The sequence below is a fragment of the Rhincodon typus genome, chromosome 36, assembly GCF_021869965.1.
Source record: "Rhincodon typus isolate 14 chromosome 36, sRhiTyp1.1, whole genome shotgun sequence".
Taxonomy (NCBI): domain Eukaryota; kingdom Metazoa; phylum Chordata; class Chondrichthyes; order Orectolobiformes; family Rhincodontidae; genus Rhincodon; species Rhincodon typus.
This window is the reverse complement of record NC_063367.1, coordinates 20,703,339-20,725,143: the sequence shown is the minus strand read 5'-3', so window position 1 is coordinate 20,725,143 and position 21,805 is coordinate 20,703,339. Positions and strand designations below refer to the sequence as shown.

Here is a 21,805-nt window from a genome sequence, read left to right as displayed (position 1 = left end):
TTCAGCAAACACTTGGCACATGGAATATAATGTGGGAAAATGTGAGATTATGCAAATTGGCAGGAAGAAAAGAGGAGCTGAATATTATTTAAATGGAGGAAGAGTGTAGAAAGCTGTAGCAAGAAAGATTTGGAAGTCCTCAAATTAATGGAAGCATGAATCACAAAAAGCTAGCATCCAAGTTCTGCAGGTAATGGGGAAGGCAAATGGAATGTTTGCCTTCATTTCAGAGAGAATGGAGCATGAAACTATACAAGGAACTAGTTAGACACACTTAGAATAATTTGAACTTTTTTTTGTCTCCTTATTTAAAGATTGGAGGTTATACAGAGAACGTTCACTGAACAGCTATGAAAGGAGAGGGTTGAGTAGGTTAGGCTTCTACGCATTAGAGGTTAGAAGAATAAAAGACAATCTTACTGAAATTTTAAATTTTTACAGGGCTTGACAGCGTAGATCTGGGGAGTTTGCTTTTCCTTGTGGTTGAGTCCAGGACTGGAGGGTATAATCTGAGTAAGGGATCACCAAGTTAGGACAGAGATGAGGAGGAATTTCTTCTCTTAGAAGGCAGTGAATCTGTAGAATACTCTACTGCAGAGGGCTATGGAAGCTCAGTTGTTAAATATATCCCAGGCTGAGATAGATTTTTAATCAGTAAAAGAATCGAGGATTATGGGGAAAAGGCAGGAAAGTGAAATTATACAGCATACAGCATGGAAACAGACCCTTCGGTCCAACCAGCCCATGCCCAACTAAACTATTCCCACCTGCCTGCTCCTGGCCCATATCCCTCCAAACCCTTTCTATTCATGTATTTATCCAAATGTCTTTTAAACGTTGTAACTGTACCACTTCCTCAGGAAGTTCATTCCATATGTGAACTACCCTCTGTGTTTAAAAAAAAAATTGGCCCTCATGTCTTTTTCTAAATCTCTCTCCTCGCACCTTAAAAATGTGCCCCCTAGTCTTGAAATCCCCCCTCCCAGGGAAAAAAACAACTACCATTAACTCCATCTATATTTCTCATTATTTTATATAACTTCCATCAGGTTGCCTCTAAACCTCCTATGCTTCAGTGAAAAAAGTCCCAGCCTATCCAGCCTTTCTTTATAACTCAAACCTTCCATAACTGGTAACATCCTGGTAAATCTTTTCTGAACCCTCTCCAGCTTAATCATATCTTTCCTATAACTGGGCGACCAGAACTGGACATAATATTCCAGAAGAGGGGACAATACAGTATGGAGCTGGAGGATCACAACAGGCCAGGCAACATCAGAGGAGCAGGAAAGTTGACGTTTCGGTTCAGGACCCTTCCTCCAGCTCCATACTGTGTTGTCTCTGACTCTAGCATCTGCAATTTTTGCTACCTCATTCCAGAAGAGGCCTCACCAATGTCTCGTGCCACCTCAACATGACTTCCCAACTCCTATACTCAAAGGACTGAGCAATAAAGGCAAGCGTGCCAAATGCTTTTTTGACCACTCTGTCTATATGTGATGCAAACTTCCAAAGAATTATGTACCTGCACCTCTAGGTCCCTCTGTTCTACAACACTATCCGAAGCCCTACCATTAATTTATAAACCCTACCCCTATTTGTACCAAAATGTTGAGGATTAGTAGATCAGCTACAATCTCATTGAATGGTGGAGCAGACTCGATGGGCTAAATGGTCTACTTCTGTTGCCATGTCTATGGTCTCACGGTCCCTATCTAGTGAATTGTAAGGAGAGGGGGAGCACTTACAAAGAATCAAAGTGGTGTGATTTGGTACAGAAATAGGTGTCATACAATCACAGAAGACTCACAGGTATAGACATGGCCATTATCACATGTGAAACAGCCAAATGAGCCATCTTGCTTAATCTTCCTTGGGTCTGTAGCCTTGCAGGTTACAGCATTTGAAATCTGGACATCTTTTGAATGTTCATAGTTTCTATCTCTCCTGTACTTTTGGGCAGTAAGTTTCAGCCTTTCATCGCTCTGTGGGTGAAAAAAATTTATCTCCCCTCTAATCCTTCTACCAAATATTTTAAATGTAAGACCCCTAGTTACTGACCTCTCTAATAGGTAAATAGGCCCTTTTCATTCACTTTATCCAAGTTATACATTTATACGTCATAGTTGAATATTCAGGCTTGTTGCATTTGCTGGAACTAAGTCTCAGGAGGAGTCCATAATATATGACCCAGATGAATTTCTACCCCAAAATTTTGGCCAGGACCTAAATTTAAATGGGTTAGCAGTTGGGGTTTATTGGCAAAAGTTTTGCAATAGGGAAAGATGTTGTGGTAGTTTGAACCCTGTTGGAATATCTTTGAACAGATAACAATGCACTTACTGTATTCTGTTCCCATTGTTACCCACAGGAAAGAGATTTTGCAGGAATATCAGGAGATCAGCAGCCTGATCCAGGAGGAAGTGGTGACTGTTCATCGGGAGATCAGTGATGCTATTGAGGCCATCGACCCACGCAAAGAATATGACAGCTTCATTGAGCAAAACAGGTTTGAGCTTCTAGTGCATACAATTCTCAGTGCTCGCATCTCTGATTTGATACAGCTACAAAACTTTGTTCCCAATACCTCCAATATTTACAGTAATATACATGCTGTGAAAATAATGCTTTTCAGGAGCTTCCTCACTCCTCTCCTGAAGACAATGACTGGGTGTACTAGTCTCTGCTCTCCAGTAGTTTTCTTAGTGACTCCACTTCACCTGACAGTCACGACAGTTATTGTCAGTGCTATTTGACCACAGAAATCATGGTTGCTCAGACTAACATCCACATATAGGGTTCCCGTAGCCATTGTAAGCAAGATCCCTGGCTGATTTTCATTCTTCTCCACAATTCAATCCAATTGAACTGCTGTGGTCACTGTTAACTCCACTGCCCTCATTGACTAAGAATCTGATTCTGGTATCTTTGCGGTCCAAATAGCTCAACTCCACACCCGGCGAGAACTCCAAAAATGATTCACTTCTGAACAAGACCTGCCGTCACTTTGTTCCTTCCTGAATCCTTTTTTTGCCCCCAACGGACAGGTCTGTGGCTGAGGTCCCACCACTTGCCAGCTTTGACACTAGCCTCCTTGAGGACTTGGACAATTTGCAGGTGGGAGAGTTGGAGCTCAACGATTTGACCATTGAATCAATGCAACACAGGTAAGTGGCTTTCCAGCACTATTCTGCATCTGTTAGCGTGTGTGCATTGTCAGTGTTGGTACCTGTGTGCAAACAAGTGCTTCCAAATTTGGTGTGAGCACAGGTACTATGTGTATACATGCAAACATGATGTGGGTGTGTGTGCACATGCACGTGCCTGTAGATGTTTTTAGTCACCCTATTCAGATATGCAATGACACACCTCTTGAGCAGGTGGGGCTTAAACCTGGCCTTCTGGCCCAGAGGGAGGGGCACTACCACTGCCCCTCAAGAGCCCTGAAAACAGGCGGTCTCCCATCCAAATACTACACATGCCTGAGTCTGCTTAGCTTCCAAGATCAGATGTGATTCTGACTAGTAAGCCAGAGGCTAAACATATTATATGTGATAGAATTACCAAAGTATTCTGTTGTAGATATTTTTAAATCAATCTATTCAAACTTGTTATGATACATCTCTGGGACAGATTGAACTTGAACCTGCTCCTCCTCACAATAGAACAATAACAAATAACAGCACAATTTTCATATTCCTGGTAGGTACTGTACAGATTTATTTTCTTTATGCCCATAGTCTAACATCTCTGGAGGAAGAGTTGCAATCTCTGAAAGAAACCATTGATAACCGACAGGCAACCATCAGACAGATCTCCACAGAAATAACAGCAGAGGAGCAATCAAGTGGCTGTAGATCACGGTGAGAAAGTCACATGTACTGATGAGCAGGTGGAAGAGTGCAATTAAGTAGAAGATCAGCATGATCGTGCTGAATGCTGGAGGAGTTTTGAGGGGTCAAATAGCTTACTCCTGGTCCTGTTCCTTATATATCTTTTTGTTACTGATGTCTCTTTTTTTTCTATTAAATGCTTTTCAATTGGTCAATTGCAGTGTTTACATCTTCAGCAAGAAATGTGCTTTGGAGGAGAGCAGACAACAGGTCCAGGTCCTTCTGTGCAACAAGGGGAGGCTGGAGGCACAGCGTCTGATTCTGGTGCAGAAGCTGAAAGAGCTGGGAGATAAGGAGCCTCCACCAGCACTGCAGTTGGAGGAGGACAGATATTCCAACTCCTCAGTTGTGAGTTTCGATTGCCATCTACATGGAGAAAAAAGTTTGAATTTCCTTGCAGTAATTATGTGTCTTCGAAATAACTCAAAATAACTCAGCACAATTTACAGCCAATCAGTTACTTGTGGAGTGCAAGTTTCTCTTTATTAAAAATAGTATATTCAGCTACAAATTCCACAGCTCAAAGACTACAAACTGCTATGGCCTAGTTTCTAATGTTCCCCGCCTCTGAAGCGTGGGAATCCACCACTTTCTTTACAGATACTGACAGAACATACTGCATATTTGCAGCATTTCTGAGTTCTGATTTTGTGCTAATCTGTTTATGTTTCTTTGAAAGGGAAAAGATAGTGTCAAAGCCTCATCTTTGGAAGCCCTGAAGACACATTTTTCAGGACTGTTCAAACCAAAGTTCAGTGTAAGTGGCATTTTCCCATGAATTCTGAAACATAAGTTTTTTGGTAGATTTTTCTACACTGAAATGTGACTGAACCAAGGGTAGGTGGTGTTATAAATTGAATAGCGGAACATGGCTTCCTCCTATTCTCATAAGCTTAAGTGGTTGACAATGTACAAAACTGAGTTGTTCAACTTCCCAAATAACCCATTAATCAGCCTGTTCAGGGGGTCATAGAGTCATACAGCATGGAAACAGACCCTTTGGTGCAACTTGTCCATGATGAGCAGGCATCCTAAACTGAACTAGTCCCATTTGCCTGTGTTTGGCCCATATCCCTCTAAACCTTTCCTATTCCTGTACCTGTCCAAATGTCTTTTAAATGTTGTAATTGTACCCACCTCTACCACTTATTTTTGCATTTCATTCCATGCACACACCACCATCTGTGTGAAAAAGTTGCCCGTCAGGTGTCTTTTAAATCTTTCCCCTCTCACCTTAAACTTATGCCCTCTAGTTTTGGACTCTCCTACCCTTGGAAAAAGACCTTAGTTATTCACCTTATCTACGCCCCTCATGATTTCATAAACTTCTATAAGGTCACCCCTCAGCCTCTGATGCTCCAGGGAAAAATGTCCCGGCCTCGCCTTATAACTCAAGCCCTCTGGTCCTGGCAACATCCTTGCAAGTTCTTTTTTGACCTTTCTGGTTAAACAACGTCCTTCCTTTAGCAGGGTGACCAAAATTTTAGATAGTACTCCAAATGTGGCCTTACCAACGTCTGGTACAGTTGTAACATGACATCCTAACTCCTGTACTCAATGCTCTGACTGACGAAGGCAAGTGTGCGAAACGTCGCCTTCACCACCCTGTCTACCTGCAACACCACTTTCAAGGAACTATGAACCTACACCCCTAATTCCCTCTGTTCGACAACAGTCCCCAGAACATTACCATTAACTGTGTAAGTCCTGCCCTGGTTTGCCTTACCAAAATTAAACTTCATCTGACACTTCTCAGTCCATTGGCCCATCTGATCCAGATCTTGTTGTACTCTGAGATAACTCTCTTCACAGTCTGCTGTACCACCAATTTTGGTGTCAACCGCAAACTAATTTACCGTATCTCCTATGTATTCATCCAAATCGTTGACGTAAATGACAAACAACAGTGGACTCAGAACTGATCCTTGCGGCACACCACTGCTCACAGGCCTCCAGTCTGAATAACAACCTTCTACCACCACCCTCTGTATTCAACCATCAAGCCAATTTTGTATCCATTGGTTATCTCTCCCTGGATCCCATGTGATTTAACCTTACTAACCAGTCAACCTTGTCTTCAAATACATTTAGCTGATATTGATTCAGAACCTAAAATGCTAACTGTGAATGGAGCAAATCCAGCCCACTGACCACAGAGAAATCTTGTACAATCCCAAGAGAGTTCAGGCTGACTTTTACCTCCCCATCACCACAAACAACCTCCTCACCCCACCCACACATACACCAGCCACCTACCAGCTCAGGAGCCCTGGGGCAAATGGTTATCATTCCCCTTACTCCCAACCTGCTTCATAATTTTAGTGTTGGTTACATATACATTTATGGGATTATGAGAATTGGAATATGGAAACATCAAGATATTACTCGGTTGCAAATGATTCATCATTTGATTGCTCGGAACTGGAAAGCCAAAATATTAAAAGACACTGTGGTCTACTATATTTGCTATTTGCTATTTACAAAACATCTCGTGACTTTGGACAGCAGTGTCCAAGCAAAGATTTGTGGAGAGAGATATTGCTTTAATTGTTGAGCTAACAGATCTGGAAAACCCAAATGAATCTATGTTCCTATCACTAGCAACAGCCTCTGGACTGAGGTGCTGTGTGTTTTTCAGTGCACACCAGAGGTTTTGGGCATTTGATGAAAATGTTTACAAGGATGCAGTACTGTGTCTGTCTGTCTGTCTGTCTGTCTCTCTCTCAGTCAGTAAGAGTCAGACCTTGAAGCTGAAAGTAGCACTCTATCTTTCAGTGAAGTGGACTGAAAAAAAGCTGAAAGTTTCAAATATCTGGACTCCTAACTGTTTCTTAGCTACATCTGAAATCTAGTCCAAAGACTTTTTTTTATTATTCTGTTACCAATAAATCTTGTTAAAAGGAATTCAAAGGAACTGTAAGAAATCAATTATCTAAATTCACCCCTTGACCTGCAAGGGTGGTGTTTTTGTTTTCTTTTTTGCCTAATATTTTCCCCACCCATAAAAGCTCTGCATTGTCACAGATGTGTCTTTTAGGGATTCAGGGGGACATAATTTAATCGGGTGATAACCAGTTTGTCACTTGTTTAAAAAATGTCTGTCTGTAACAAACAAGTCATTTTTGACTTTGAAAAGCCTGGTGAAAGTCACTTTTGATCTGGTTGATAATAATGAAAAACAATTTGACCATATTTGGTGATTGATCCAGATGTTTTCACTTTGGTATGGCTCATACTTTGGTTGGGTTGGATTTCCAATGCACTCCTCCTACCAGAGTCATAACAGGGTAACTACCCTATTGGGAGTTTACTCCAATCACTAACTTTGCACAAAGCTTTGGGTATGTTGTAAACTGTAATCCTGTGCTTGAAGGCTACTTCCACTCTCTTCCAAAGACACCATTCTGCCCTTTTATTAAATGATCCTAATGGGATTTATGCTCTTCTTAACAGCTCCCTCCCCTCCTGCCAATTGTACCAGCTGTTCAGAAGCCTCTGTGCCAGCAGACCTGGTATCATGGTGCTATTCCCCGCATGGAAACTCAGCAGCTCCTGATCAATGAAGGTGACTTCCTGGTGAGAGAGAGCCAGAACAAAGGAGAGTACGTTCTGTCCGTGATGTCTGCTGGACAGTGCCGCCATTTTATCATTCAACATGTAGATGTAAGTAACAGAACACTGTAGGGCAACTAGGGTGGTGATCTGTAAATTCCCCTAGAACTTTTTCTTCCCAATGGCTGATGTTAAGTAGTTGCTTGATCCTTGCTGTATGGTGAATTACTGCAGCTCTGTGGTCGAAAAGTCATGATTGGAATCGAAATTCCTTGCATAGAAGAAACAATCAATTGTGGAATTGGGGTGGAAGATGCCTACTCCACCAATCCTTTTCCATGCCATTGGGATGTACATGCATACGTGTGCAGTCATTGGGTGAAGACGTGGATGAAAAATGGACTGTTTGGGTGTTTTGTGCCTGTGGAGCTGTCAGCCAGCAGGAGTCAATAGGAGGTGTTATAACTTGGCTGAGCAGTTTGAGATGCTGGATTTTAGTTCCTCTGTAGAGATGTGGCTTTGTATTCCAACGCTGCCAAATTCATCAATCACCGTTAGTGCATGTCAATCGCATAATCTGAAGGCTGAGAGTTCAATTCTTACTTGGGGCACAGAAATTTTTATCAAGGAGATCACAGGTTATTGGAGATAGGTGATAATGTGCAGTATTTAAATCAGCCGTTATCAATTTGAACGGAGGAACAGTCTTTATGGGCTGAGTGACCAACTCTTGCTCCTAATTTGCATGTTCAAAGTTGGAGTTGAGATGAAATGGACATCTACTTTCAAGAGTAGAGGGAGAGAGAGTGTATTTAGTGAAGAAAAAGAAATATTACTATAGTTAAATAATCAGTAATTGTTCTGTGTCTTTCCTGTTCAACATTAAGTGTGACATAAATGTACAGTAAGCAAAGTTTTCTGCTGTGCATACTACACCATGTGCACTGTATGTTATGAACAAAATGAGTGTTAGCATGCAATTATAGAGATGTCAATGTAGAAACATAGCATTCAGACCGGTCTTCATTGGTATTTAGATTGCAATAGAAAGATTATTACAATCATTTTATGAGTTAATACATACTGTGAAAAAATATTTGACAAATTTCAACTAATGTTTATACACTGAAAAGCGCTGACTTTTGAATATGTGAATGCCATTCTCATCTTCTGTTTCTCAACAGTCCCAGTATCGATTTGATGGTGAGAGCTTTCCCACAATCCCTCTCCTCATTGACAACCTTGTAAAAACGAGACAACCTGTCACCAAGAAAACTGGAGCTGTACTAATCAAACCAATTGTTAAGGTACGGGTTAAAATATCATGCCAATTATAAACTCTTCCCCCCACTCTGTTTACCCTGACCCCCCTCCCCTCCTCTTTCTCTTACCACTCTCTGTCACATTTTCCGTCACTCTTTCTCTTGTATTCTTCCCGCTCATGTGCTCTCTGTGTCTGTCTCTCCTATGCTTTCTCTGTCACAATTTTTCGCTGGTACGCTCTCTCATGCTCTCATGATCATATTTTTTTATCCAACCACCTCCTGGGCTTTGTCTCATGCTCGCATGCTCTCTCTTTCTCATTTTCATTTGTCCTGGATCTGTTGCTTTCTCACATTTAACCTCCTTCTCATCGTAAATACATCTCTCTCACTAATTCTGTCCCTGTCTCTATTTCTCAAAGAACACTCTCCTTCTCTCACAATGTCCATTCCTCACTCTTTCTCTTGTTCTCTGTCCTTTCCCTTCAGTCTTGCAGTAATGTACCTTACTAGTTATAATCATTTAGAACTTTCCACATTAAATGAAGAGATAAAGGAACTGTCTGGTGTAGCAGTCAGCCAAACACACACACAACTTCCTGATTTGCTTAACTCTGCACAGAGGTAAGTGATCTCAATTTGGACTAATGGTACTGAATGGAGATTACAATTGGTTTAAATGATCCTGCATTAGGAACAAGAATAATCTCACAGTGGCCCCACTCCTAATCATTGTCTTACAACAGTAACTTGGGCAAAATGTTATGGTCTTTGCAACTGACAAATTTGGAGATCCTCACTGCTTAATCTTCCATATAAACACTTGAGTAAAGCACAGGAGTAACAACAGCTGGGACCTCTGCACTGATGTACATTTTGTTACAGGATAAATGGGTACTGGACCATGAAGATGTCCTGATAGGAGATCGCATCGGGCGAGTAAGTATCTACATGACTGATAATACTTACAGAATCCCATTCTCCTCAGCTCCTCCATGGTCAAACTGTATAAAATTGATGTGTGTCTTCCTTTCCCAAAAGGTCAGCTACAAATTAATGCATAGCTTTACAGATAAGGAAAGACCCAACAATGATCCCACAGTTGAAATGCCTGCTGCTGCTGCTCTTTGTCCAGCTTCACACATTGGTACTTGGGTGAAGAGAACTGTTGTTTTGTACGGAGCTGTCATGTACACGCACTTGTGCCCCTGCACACTCTCTTGATACCTCAGAGACTGCACCATTACGGGGCTGTTTGGAAATCATAGGAACAGAGTAGGCCATTCAGTCCCTCAAGCGAGATTATGGCTGATCTATGGCCTAACTCCATATACCTGGTTTTGGCCCATATTCCTTAATACCTTTTGCTTAACAAAATTTTATCCATTTCAGATTTAAAATTAACAACTGATCTAGCAAGCACTATCATTTGTGGCAGAGAGTTCCAAACATCTACCAAGCTTCTTAACATCTCTCCTGAATGGTCTGACCCTAATTCTCAGACTATAATTCTTAGTTCTAGAATCTCCAGCCAGTGGAAATAGTTTATCTTTATCTACTTTTTCTTAATATCCTGAAGACTGAAAAAGGAATAAGTTGTGTAATCTTTCCTCATAACTTAGCCCCTGAAGTCCAGGTATCATTCTTGTAAACCTACACTGTCCTCCCTCCAAGGCCAATATATCCTTCCTACGGCGTGGGACCCAGATCTGCTCTTAGACCCCACTTGGAGTACTAACTGAAGTTATGTATAACTGCAGCATAACTTCTGCATCCTTGTACTCCAGTCCCCGAGATGTGAAGGCCAGCATTCCATCAGCTTTCTTGATTACTTTCTGCACCTGTTTATGACATTTTAAAGATCTATGCACTTAAAGCCTTAAGTCTGTTTGGACATCTACCGTATTTAACATTATACCATATAGAAAGCATCCTGATCTATCCTTTAATGGTCCAAAATGAATAATCTCTCACTTACACTGACTGCCATTGTCTTGCACAATCACTTTAACTATCGATGTCTCTGTGTAATTTTATATTGTCACTTACACGGTCTACAATGCCACCTAATTTTGTTACATCAGCAAATTTAGATATGATTTTCTATGCCATTATTTAAATCATTAATAAATAATGTGAATTATCGAGACCCTAACTCAGATGTAGGACAAGGATCACATCCTGCCAATATGAGTAACTACCCATTTTCCCTATTTTCTGTTGCCTGCCATTCAACCAATTTCCCAGCCATGTCAGTAATTTACTCTTAATTCCATGGGCTTCTATCTTTGTTAACAATCACTTATGTGGGACTTTATCAAATGCATTCTGGAAATCCATATAAACAACATCTATAGATATTCCCTTGTCTATTACCTTAGTCACCTCTTCAAACACTTCAGTGAGGTTTGGAGGCATAACCTACCTGTCAAGAATCCTTGCTGGCTCAACCTGATTAATTAAAAATTTCAAAGTGTTCAGTTACCCATTGATTATAGACTCCAACAATTTCCCCACCACAGACATTAGACTTACTGGTCTGTAATTCCTTCAATTTCCTGTTTCATTCTTCTTTTTAAAAAAAGTGGCATGTGTGCAATTTTCCAATCCAGAGGGATGACTTCTGTATCTAGGGAACTCTGAAAGATTATAGTTAGGGTGTCTACAATGTGCTCCCCTAGTTCCTTTAACATCTCTGATGGAAACCGTCGGGTCCTGGGGATTTGTCACTCTTTAATTCCATTAACTTCCTCATTATCGATATTTTATTTTATTTAATTTTATTCAGTCCCTGTTCCTGATCCACTATTAATTTATACAGGATTTCCGGCAAGCTATCCTTCTTTTCTACTGTAAATACTGAAGCAAAGTAATTATTCATTATGTCGGCCATTTTCCCACAGTCACGGACAATATATTCACTTTCTTTAGTGAGTCAACATTGCTCCTGACCACCTGCTTTTCCTTGACTATCCTCCATGACTTGATCTCATCTTGAAACCCTGCTGTCGCATATCCTAATACGCACCATATTCCCTTCTCCCATCATCCCTGTGGTCTCTGACCTGCACTGACTCTGAGTCAGGATCCTCAATATTAAAATTCCCATCCTTTTTTTCAATCTGTCCATGGTTTCATCTGTCTCGCTAACCTCCTCCAATCCCTCAACTCTCTGAGATCTTTGCACTCATTGGCAGGTATACCATCAGTAGTCTGAGCCCCTCAAGTTCCGTCCTTTAACCTCATCTCCTCCTCTAAATTGCTCTTTAAAACCTACTTCTGTGACAAACATGTTATACCCATAAGAATGCCTCTTTATGTGGCTCATATATTAAATTTTGTCTCATAACAATCCTGGGGGAATTTTTACTGCTTTTAAAGTGTGATCTAAATGCAAACCATTCTTGTTAGTGGAATGGACGTTGCTGCCTCTGAATGCATTATTTTAGGTGGTGGTGGAAGGAAGCGTGAGTGGTGGGTGTTGATGGCTTTCACGCATCTTTCATCAGCCATAACAAATAGCACCAGAAGTAGAGCATTCGGCCCCATGACGCTGTTCTGTCATTCAATAAAATCATAGCAGTAATGCCTGTTTCCTACCTGTCCACTCTTGATTCACTTGTAAATCAAAAATCTATCTAAAGCAGGCTTGAACATATTGAGTGACCCAGGCTCCATTGTTTTCTGTGGGGGAGAATTCCAAAGATTAGAGAACCAGGGGTTCATTTCTTCAAAATAAGGGATCGCCCATTTAAGACCAAGATAGTGAGAACGTGAATCTTTGGAATTCTCTTCATCAAAAGACAATGGAAACAGATCCCTTGAATGTTTTTAAGGCAGCAGTGTTTAGACTTTTGATGATTAAGGAAACGAAAAAATTGTGAGGACAGGCTGGAATGAGGTGTAATCAGATCAACATTATCTTATTGAATAATGGAGCATGCTTATTTGTAACAACTCTCTTGAGAGATTAAATTTCTTCTTAGCCTCATCTTAAATGGAGGACTCCTATTTTTAAACTGTGCCCTTAATTAAACTAAACTCTTTCTGATGCAGGGTAACTTTGGTGAGGTGTTCAGCGGGAGGATGAGGAATGACAACACTCTGGTGGCTGTGAAGATGTGCCGTGAAAATCTGCCTGCTGATCAGAAGAATAAGTTCTTGATGGAGGCCAGGTCAGTGCTAGTGTAACTACCACAGGATCATAGACTGAACAAACAGTGACACAAACAAAGCCAAAGTGACCAAGCTACTTCCTTGATTGACCCTTCACGCAGTGCAGTTGTCAAAGATGTTACAGTAGTGCCTGATTGAAGATGTTATAGTGACGTTTAAATACATTTTAGAACAAGAATCGCCAATGTGTGTTTACCACCAATGGTTTGGGGCTTTATGGAAGACTGGGTTCAACAGATCAAAGGAATCTTTTACTGTCCAGCACTGAGAGTGACCATTCATTGGTGTCGAGCACTGAGAATGACCATTCACTGTTGCCCAGCAAAAATGTGAGTAATTTGAACTCTTTAATCTGAATGGGAGACTTTGTAAAATCTACCAGATCACTATATAGAGGCAAAATGAAACAGTCTATTTACAGTCATCAAGGGGCCTACAACAAGAATATCTTGATACAAGACCAGACGTTTAGCGGAGGGCACAAGAACCTTCCTTAGACAGAAATGCATAGTTAGTGATTGAAACTGAGACTATGTCAATATTGAAGGATGATGATTGAGAAAAGGAGGAATGAAGGATACACTTGTGACTCAGTAGGTAGCATCCCGGAGTCAGAAACTCTGGGTTCCAGTGCCACTCGAGCACTTGTTGGCCATGAAAGGAGTGTTTGTGAGGTTGACAAGCCCAGGAATACTTCCAACATTTTCCTAATGTTCCTTTAAAGGGAAATTAGTTGTGTGAAGACAAAATATAAACAAACAGTTCTGACTGACAGTTCATTTCTAAAAGCTGTTAAAGAAAACAATCATCTCTTAACATTGTTGCCATAACTTTTTTTCAGAATCTTGAAACAGTATGATCATCCGAACATTGTCAGGCTGATAGGAGTCTGTACTCAGAAACAGCCCATTTACATCGTCATGGAGCTGGTGCAAGGTGAGAAAGTCAGGCACTGGCTAACTACAATAGAAAGTGGAGTAGATAAAGACATTTCGTCCATTTCTCACAGAGATTGTCCACAATCTGCTCCATCACCTCTGACATCATAATGACATATTAGAACACCATTCGACTCTCTCAGCAGTCCAATCTATGCTGAGCAGTCCATATTCAAATGCAACAAAACCTGAACAATATCCAGGTTTGGATTGAAAGCTGCAAAAAACATTTGTGCCACACAACTCCCATGCAATGAATTTCTCCCACAAGAGATAATCTAACCATCACTCCTTAACATTTAATGGCATTGTCATCTCTGAACCCCCACTATCAACATCTTTGGGTTTGCCATTGACCAGAAACTGAACTGGCCTAGTCATATAGTCAGAGGTTAGAAATCTTGCAGCGAGTAACTCACCTCCTGACTCCCCGAAGCCTGCCAATTATCTACAAGGCACAAGTCAAGAGTATGATGGAATACTTCCCATTTGCTTGGATGAGTGCAACTCGAACAACACTCAAGAAGCTTGACACCAAAACAAAGCAGCCCACATGATTGGCACCATATCCACAAACATTCACTAGCTCCTTCACCATCCACAAGATATGCTGCATAAATTCACGAAGGCTCCTTATACAGCACCTTCATTTCTTCGGTGTTGCTGGGTCAACACTCTCCTTAATGTCATTCTGGCTCTATATACATCAAATGAACTGTGGTGGTTCAAGAAGGCAGCTTGCCATGTTCTCATGGCAACTAGAGATGAGCAATACATATTGGCCCAGCCAGCAATATCCACATTCCCTCACTTTTCCCAGTAGTGCAACAATTTTATTTCCTTCAAATGCCCATTCGCTTTCCCTCAAAATCATTTATTGCCTCGTCTTCCAATACGGTCAGAGGTAGAGGGCCCCAGGTCATCACCATTCACTGTGTAAATATGTTCTTCACATTTCCCCCTGCACCTCTCGCTCAAAACCTTCAATCTGTATCACCTTACATCTGTACAGTCAGCTAACGGACAGAAAGCAAAGCTTTCCCTTATCAAACCTGCCATCATCTTGTATTATCAAATGTCCCCTCAATCTCCTTTGCCCCAGGGAGAAGAACCCCACTTCTCCAACCAAACATTGTTGTTAAAATCCCAGTGCAATGTGGTTGACTCTTAATTGCCCTCTGCAATGGCTGTTCAAGGGGAATTAGGGATGGACAACAAATGCTGATTTTGCCAGCAATGTCCACATCCCCTGAAAGAATGAGGGGAAAAGTGGTATAAAGAGTTTGTCTTTTGAGGAGAAGTTGAGCCTGCATCCATTAGCGTTCAAAAAAAATGACAGGTCATATTATTGAAATATATGAGATCCTGACGGGTTTTGACAGGGTGGATGCTGCTCTTTATGGGATAGATTAAAACTGGGGGACACAGTTTAAAAAATTATAGGTCTCTCAGTTAAGATAGCGATGAAGAGAAAAGTTTTCTCTGAGGACTGTTTGGCTTTGGAATTCTCTTCCCCAATTAGCAATGAAGACTGAGTGAATGTCTTAAAAATATTCAGAGATCAATAGATTCTTGATTAACAAGGTGATGAAGAGATATCAGATAATAGACAGGTGTTGAGGCCACTATTCGATCAGCCATGATCTTATTGAATGGTAGAGCAGATTTGAGAAGCCCCGTGGTCTATGCCTCCTAATTCATGTATTCATAAACTCAATGGCCCAGATTTTCTGATGGTTACTCATTCTTCCGGTGTCAATGGGAGTTGTGCAGGAGGACACCATAAAATTCCCATTGTATCAGGCTCTGAAGGAACAGCCTGGGAAATTGATTCTGCTGGGCTTTTACTTCATGATTGAAATTCTCCTCCATTTAAATCAGAGCATTCATAGATAAATACTCTAACTCTTTACTAGCTATTCAAATGACCCCCAAGGTAGCTCTCACTCTCCCAAACAAACCTTCTGCCAAATACACCTACATACCCCAGTCCCTGACCTAAAATTCTCTACCCCGGGACCAAATACTGTTGCCCTGCCCCAGACCCAACACCTCAACCCTTCCCTTTCTGAACCCACTCCCCACTTCCCCCATTTGGACCTGCCTCTGCCTCTGCCTCTGCCCCTGTGTGACTTTGCCATTCATTGGAAAATTTAGCCTATTTGTATTGTAAGCAGTAAAATCTGAAATAAAATCGGACCATGCTGGAAATACTCAGAAGATCAGGCAACAGTGATGGAGAGAGAAAGAGAATTAATGTTTCAGGTCAATTACCTTATCAGAATTGTAAGATGTTACAGATGTAATCAAAGTGTTGATTATACTAGCAAATCATTCACACTTCAAGAAAAAAAACCTTTTTAACTGGAAAATTTCTCAATTCAGGAGGGGATTTCTTGACATTTTTACGCAACGAAGCAAATCATTTTAGCACAAAAGACCTGATAAAGATGGCAGAGAATGCTGCTGCTGGGATGGCCTATTTGGAAAGCAAGCACTGTATCCATAGGTGAGTTCAGAAAAATCTTTGAAAACCGCTCTGACTATGAGGTAGCATGGACTCATGGAATGGGTTCATTGGTAATTTGATTGTTGGTATCTGTCACTCTGTTTATTCCTTTATCCTCTCCCACTCCTGAAGATAATGACCTGATAGAGAAGGTTGATGGGTAGAGAGTGAATTCAGCTAGATCCCCCACAGTACTTTCCTCATAATGATTATTTTTCATCGAAGATATTTGACATTCAAATGTGGGCTAGCTGTCCAATTACTGTAAATTTCACAGTCAACACCAGCCCTGCTCTCTCATTTGACTGCAGCCTGAAAGTAGGAGTGGAAATTTAGGCAAAATCTCACTCCATTTTCATACTCCCAGGACAGTGGGGGTCAATTTTAGTTTATACATGATGTGGAGGTGCCGGTGTTGGACTGGGGTGGACAAGGTCAGAAATCACATCCTTAGCAGTGGAGTGACCCTTTGATCTTTTACTTATAAATTCTGTGCCTGATACTACCTCTCTCACTACCACCTGAAGAAGGAATAAGACTCCAGAGGCTTGCATTTTCAAATAAACCTGTTGGACTATAACCTGGTGTCGTGTGTGATTTCTGGCCTTGGTTTATACAGCCACTTTGTGTTGACTAGCTAACTGAGTGTTGTTCACAGGTTTCATCTCAATGTTAAGAAAAAAGATATAGAGGCATAAGAGAAGGACAATTGCTTCAACTGGGTGGAATTCATTAGACTTCAGAATCTTGGCTGACACTGCTGGGGAGTATTTTATGGAGAGCAACATTTGGAAATGCCATTTTTTTTTTAAGATGTGGCGTTAAATCTAGGCCCTGCTGTGCTCTGACGAGTGAATATAGAAGATCTCACAGCATTATTCTGAAGAAGGACAAGGGAATTCTCCCTAATGTCCTCCCTCAAATTGGTATCACAAAAACAGTCATGGTCCTTTATTTAACAGGTGTTTGTGTGACCTTTCTGTGCACAAACTTAAACTAAAGTTGATTTTGGATTATATTACAGAGATCTGGCAGCCAGGAACTGCCTGGTTTCAGAGAAAAATGTTCTGAAAATTAGTGATTTTGGGATGTCTCGTGAGGAAGAGGATGGAGTATACTCCTCAACTGGAGGAATGAAACAAATTCCAATCAAGTGGACGGCACCTGAGGCACTCAATTACGGTACATCCTGGGTTTTACAGTTCAGCAAAACCAGGGCTAGTTTATTTTAATGAGTGTGGGAATTACTGTGTGAAGTAAGGTATGTTAGTCTGACACTGCAAAGTGTGCTCAGAAGCTAACCATCCATGCAATCTGGAAAAATGATAGCATAGTGGTAATGTCATTGGACTAGCAATCCAAAGATTGCTACCGCCAGATAATATTCTAGGGACATGGGTTCAAATCTCATCATGACATGTTACAACACATCTGGGGCATGTGGGTCTTGAATCATGAATTTCTGACCCACTGATATAAATTCCATTTAAACTAATTAGCAATATCTGAAGTTGAAAATTTAACTTGCTAGTTTCCATTAAAAACCCACACTTTACGCTAATATCCTTTTGGAAAGGAAATTTGCTGTACTTGATCTGTCCTACATGTGACTCACCACTTCGAGCAATGCATAGGGCAATTAAGAGATCAGTAACAAATGTTGGCCTTGCCAGTGACGTCAACATCCCAAGAGCAAGTAATGAAATATGTCAAGACCAATGTTGTCTGCACATCAGTGAATGCCTAGAACTGACCAAGAGTCCAAGTTGATATTTTTTTCTCCCTCTCATTGGAGCCTCTCATACCAATAAAACATTGTGAGAGTGACTCAATGCCACATACACCATCGAGGGATCAGGGTGACCGTTCCTATGATACTTATTTAGTTTCTTATGCAGCTAAACCTGGAAAATCAGAGAAGGTCATTGTGTTTCCCATTATTTTGTTTATGTTTTGGGAAAAGGAACACTTACAGTCTGGGGGGCATACAGCCTGACTTCTTGGTGCAACAGTTCAAAACGGGTGACAGAAAACCAGCAATTGATAACATCAGTGGGGATGGGATGTAAAATTGCCTGCCAGCTCACTCCAGCTGTGTGTGTGTTTGTGTGTGTGTGTGTGTGTGTGTGTGTGTGTGTCTCTGTCTGTCTATGAATGTGTGCCCAGAACAAGGGGTTGAAACCTTAAAATTACAGCATGACTAGCATGGGTAATATTAGGAAGCATTTCTTCACACAAAGGGAAGTGGATTGAAATCTAGAATCTCTCTCTCTGCAAAAAAAAACTCTGGAGGCAGGTGCAATTGAAAATTTAAAAACTGAGATTGATAGATTAGCTGAGGAGATTTAGTGTTAACGGAACCAGGATTGATGGAGTTAAGATGTAGATCTCACATGGCTTAATTGAGGGCTGAACAGATTTTAGGAGTTGAATGACTTTCTAATATTCCTATGTTCCTAGATCAATCAACATTTGAAGAAGCAAAAGAGAGTTCTATCATTGAAACTTTGAGCTTTACTGATGATAGTTCATGATTCTGGAACAGGCCTGCTGTTCTAAGACAGATTGTGCACCATATAAATCTCTGCTTCTGTTCATTTATCACAGGACGGTTCACGACTGAGAGCGACATCTGGAGTTATGGGGTACTGCTATGGGAGACATTCAGTCTAGGTTCAACACCATACCCAACCATGACAAATCAACAAACTCGAGAGGAGGTTGAACAAGGTGAAAGTCAACGCAAAATGATATTCAAGCAATAAGAATACGTAAAAATACACTGGGCACAATAAATAGGTCTTCTCCATTTAATAAAAAAACAATTTGCCTGGTTCCCTTCACACTTTCTCCTTTCTGGTGTTTTGGACAATATAGTGGCTAATTTACTCTGTATCTAACCCCATACTATCCCTGCCCTAGTGTTTGATAGGACAGTATAGAGGAAACTTTACTCTTTATCTAACTTCTACCGGTTTTGGGAATGTTTGAGAAAAGATACTGGGAAGCCCAAAACAGGAATTATTCCATTTTCCTGTGTTATTGGTGAGGAATGTTGTCTTCTAGTCTCAGACTTGGAGGATGTCTGTGAGGGATATGAGCTACCAAGTTTGCAGACCCCAGAAATAGCTCCTTAAAGACAAGTGGAAAAACATTGGGAGATGGGGAGATCTATTGCTGATCCACTAATTGATTTATTCCTTGTCTCTAGGCTATCGACTCAGTGCTCCTGATTCTTGCCCAGATGAGATTTACAGTATTATGTGTCGCTGTTGGCAGTATGATCCAAAGAAGCGCCCAAATTTCAGCACCATTCACCAGGAGCTTGTGGCTCTCAGGAAAAAATGGAAGTGAAACTGAAAACAATTTCTTTTGTAAACCATGTTCCAACTGCCCTCAGTGTATCGACATTAACAAGATTGGGAGTAACACCATATGTTTAACCTATCACCTGAGGGATGGCTAGCCTCGTTAGCTATGCTCATATCCAAAGAATGAATTAATAAAATATTTCCATCATGTTTTTTTTTTAATGTAGACCATCCAAACACTTCCTGTTTCAAGTAGGCAGCATCAACTTCACACAGGGAATGGAGAGAGACTAACACTCCCTTTACGCTGACCTAACACTTTGTTTCTGATGAAATGCCAATGACACTGGCTTGATATTTGGCCAGTCTTCCATCCCTAGTAGGAACTGGAATGAGACCACCTACACAAAATGCTCTTAACAGACAAGGGGAATTTTTTAAAAAATAATTCATCAGATGTGAGCTTTACTGGCTGGGTCAGCAATTAATGTTCATCCCTAATTGCCCATGGAGGAGGTGGTGGTGGTGGTGAGGTGCCTTCTTGAACCACTGCAGTCTATTTGGTTTAAGTAGCCATGCAATGCTGTTAGGGTGGGAGTTCCGGGGTTTTGACGTGGTGACACTGATGGAACAGCAGTATATTTCCAAGGATGGCGAGTGGCTTGGAGGGAAACTCTTCCCCCCCACCCCATGTTCCGATTGAAGGGGTCGTGGACTTGGCAGGAAAGATTACTCAGTGTATACACCAACTGATGTTGGAATAAGACCACATAAAGATTCAGTCACCAATTAGCACTGTACAACAGTGTCTCTCAGGGTTGAATTTATTAATGATAGCAAAAGAAATCTCCTCACCAATGTTTCCATTCCCCAGCATGAAGTCTTTACTACAAGAAGCAATTGGATATAAATAAAAAAGGATTTCTTATTATTTTGGAAAAATTTTGAGTATTATGGTAATTTTCTTCCCGTTTGCTAACACAGAAAAGGCCCAAGCAAAATAGAATCACAGAATTGTTACAGCATAGAAGAGGCTGTTCAGCCTATCATGTCTCTGCTGGTTTTCCAAATGAGCATCTCACTGAATGCCATTCTTATGTTTTTCTGTTTAATGTCCTCCCTCCTGCACTTTTATCCAAACTGCTTTTTCTACTCCTGACTGGGAGCTACAGGTAACAATCCCAATCTGTTACCTCATCCTGATTGGTCACAGGGCTTCACACTTAAAGGCTACTTAACTCATCTACCCCACTGCCCCATTTAACAGCACTGGTAGTCAATGGGAATCACTGGGCTAATGGTCAAACAGCTGAACCAGAGACAAAGTTTATCATTGGCACACAGGTGCGTGCACACACAAACACGCCCATTGCTGTATCACCTGTTGGACTGCAGTTTGAGCCTGGGATCTTTCAGGTTTACCAGCTCGCACTTGTAAGCAGCTGAACCACTGTCCTTGGGATAATTAGTAGACCACCCTCATTAAAATGGGAAAGGTTTCCCATTGCCTAACCTGGCTGCAGACAATTCTAATGTCCATGCTAACTGAAGATGAATTATTTTGGAACTAATTATCCCCTGTGTTTGAATTGAATCCTTTAAGGGATGTTGAAACTATGGCCTCAGACCAATTGCCACCCTTCAACCCTAGCAAAGCAATCCAAGCAGCTTTGTTAAATTTGTGCTTAGGTTGCTTGAACTATTTGGATTTTAAGGTGCTGTAGGTTTGAAAAGATTAGTTCTTAATTCCATTTAGCTCATTGATGTTAAAATCAGAACATAGATCTGTTTGTATCTATTGGAGTTTTATGGGAACATGACTGAAACTTGGTGGCGTCCTAATTATTTTTGTTCTTTCGTGGGATGTGACTTTACGTGTTGCTGGCTAGGCCAGCTTTTATTGCTCATCAGAAGGTGATGGTGAGCCACCTTCTTGGAACTGCTGCAGTCATGTGGTCTCTGGCATGCTCTGTGTCAATTTGGGATATGGTGACAAACCTCAACTGCCCCTGCCATTGTATTCTACTGTGAAAATGTACCACAGAAATATCTATCAAGTACTGCTGTTTTAATGAAGCTTAAATTGGACTATAAATTATTTAGCTTTTACATGAAAATGGTTTTTTATAGTGTAAAGTGAAATAAACAGCAATGGTCTAATTAA

At 41.0% G+C, this 21,805-nt stretch overlaps 1 protein-coding gene across 1 annotated transcript in view; it reads left to right on the top strand.

Moving 5' to 3' along the window:
• Positions 1-21,805, top strand: part of fes (FES proto-oncogene, tyrosine kinase) — a 50,454-nt gene extending 28,649 nt beyond the window's left edge. The window contains exons 6-19 of the mRNA XM_020529923.2: positions 2,372-2,509; positions 3,048-3,167; positions 3,741-3,863; positions 4,055-4,241; positions 4,573-4,650; positions 7,347-7,556; positions 8,630-8,752; positions 9,593-9,646; positions 12,764-12,882; positions 13,725-13,819; positions 16,207-16,330; positions 17,355-17,512; positions 18,938-19,060; positions 19,542-21,805. Of these exons, the coding sequence (XP_020385512.1) occupies positions 2,372-2,509; positions 3,048-3,167; positions 3,741-3,863; positions 4,055-4,241; positions 4,573-4,650; positions 7,347-7,556; positions 8,630-8,752; positions 9,593-9,646; positions 12,764-12,882; positions 13,725-13,819; positions 16,207-16,330; positions 17,355-17,512; positions 18,938-19,060; positions 19,542-19,684 (1,795 nt within the window). The 3' untranslated portion in view covers positions 19,685-21,805. The remainder of the gene's footprint in view (positions 1-2,371; positions 2,510-3,047; positions 3,168-3,740; positions 3,864-4,054; positions 4,242-4,572; positions 4,651-7,346; positions 7,557-8,629; positions 8,753-9,592; positions 9,647-12,763; positions 12,883-13,724; positions 13,820-16,206; positions 16,331-17,354; positions 17,513-18,937; positions 19,061-19,541) is intronic.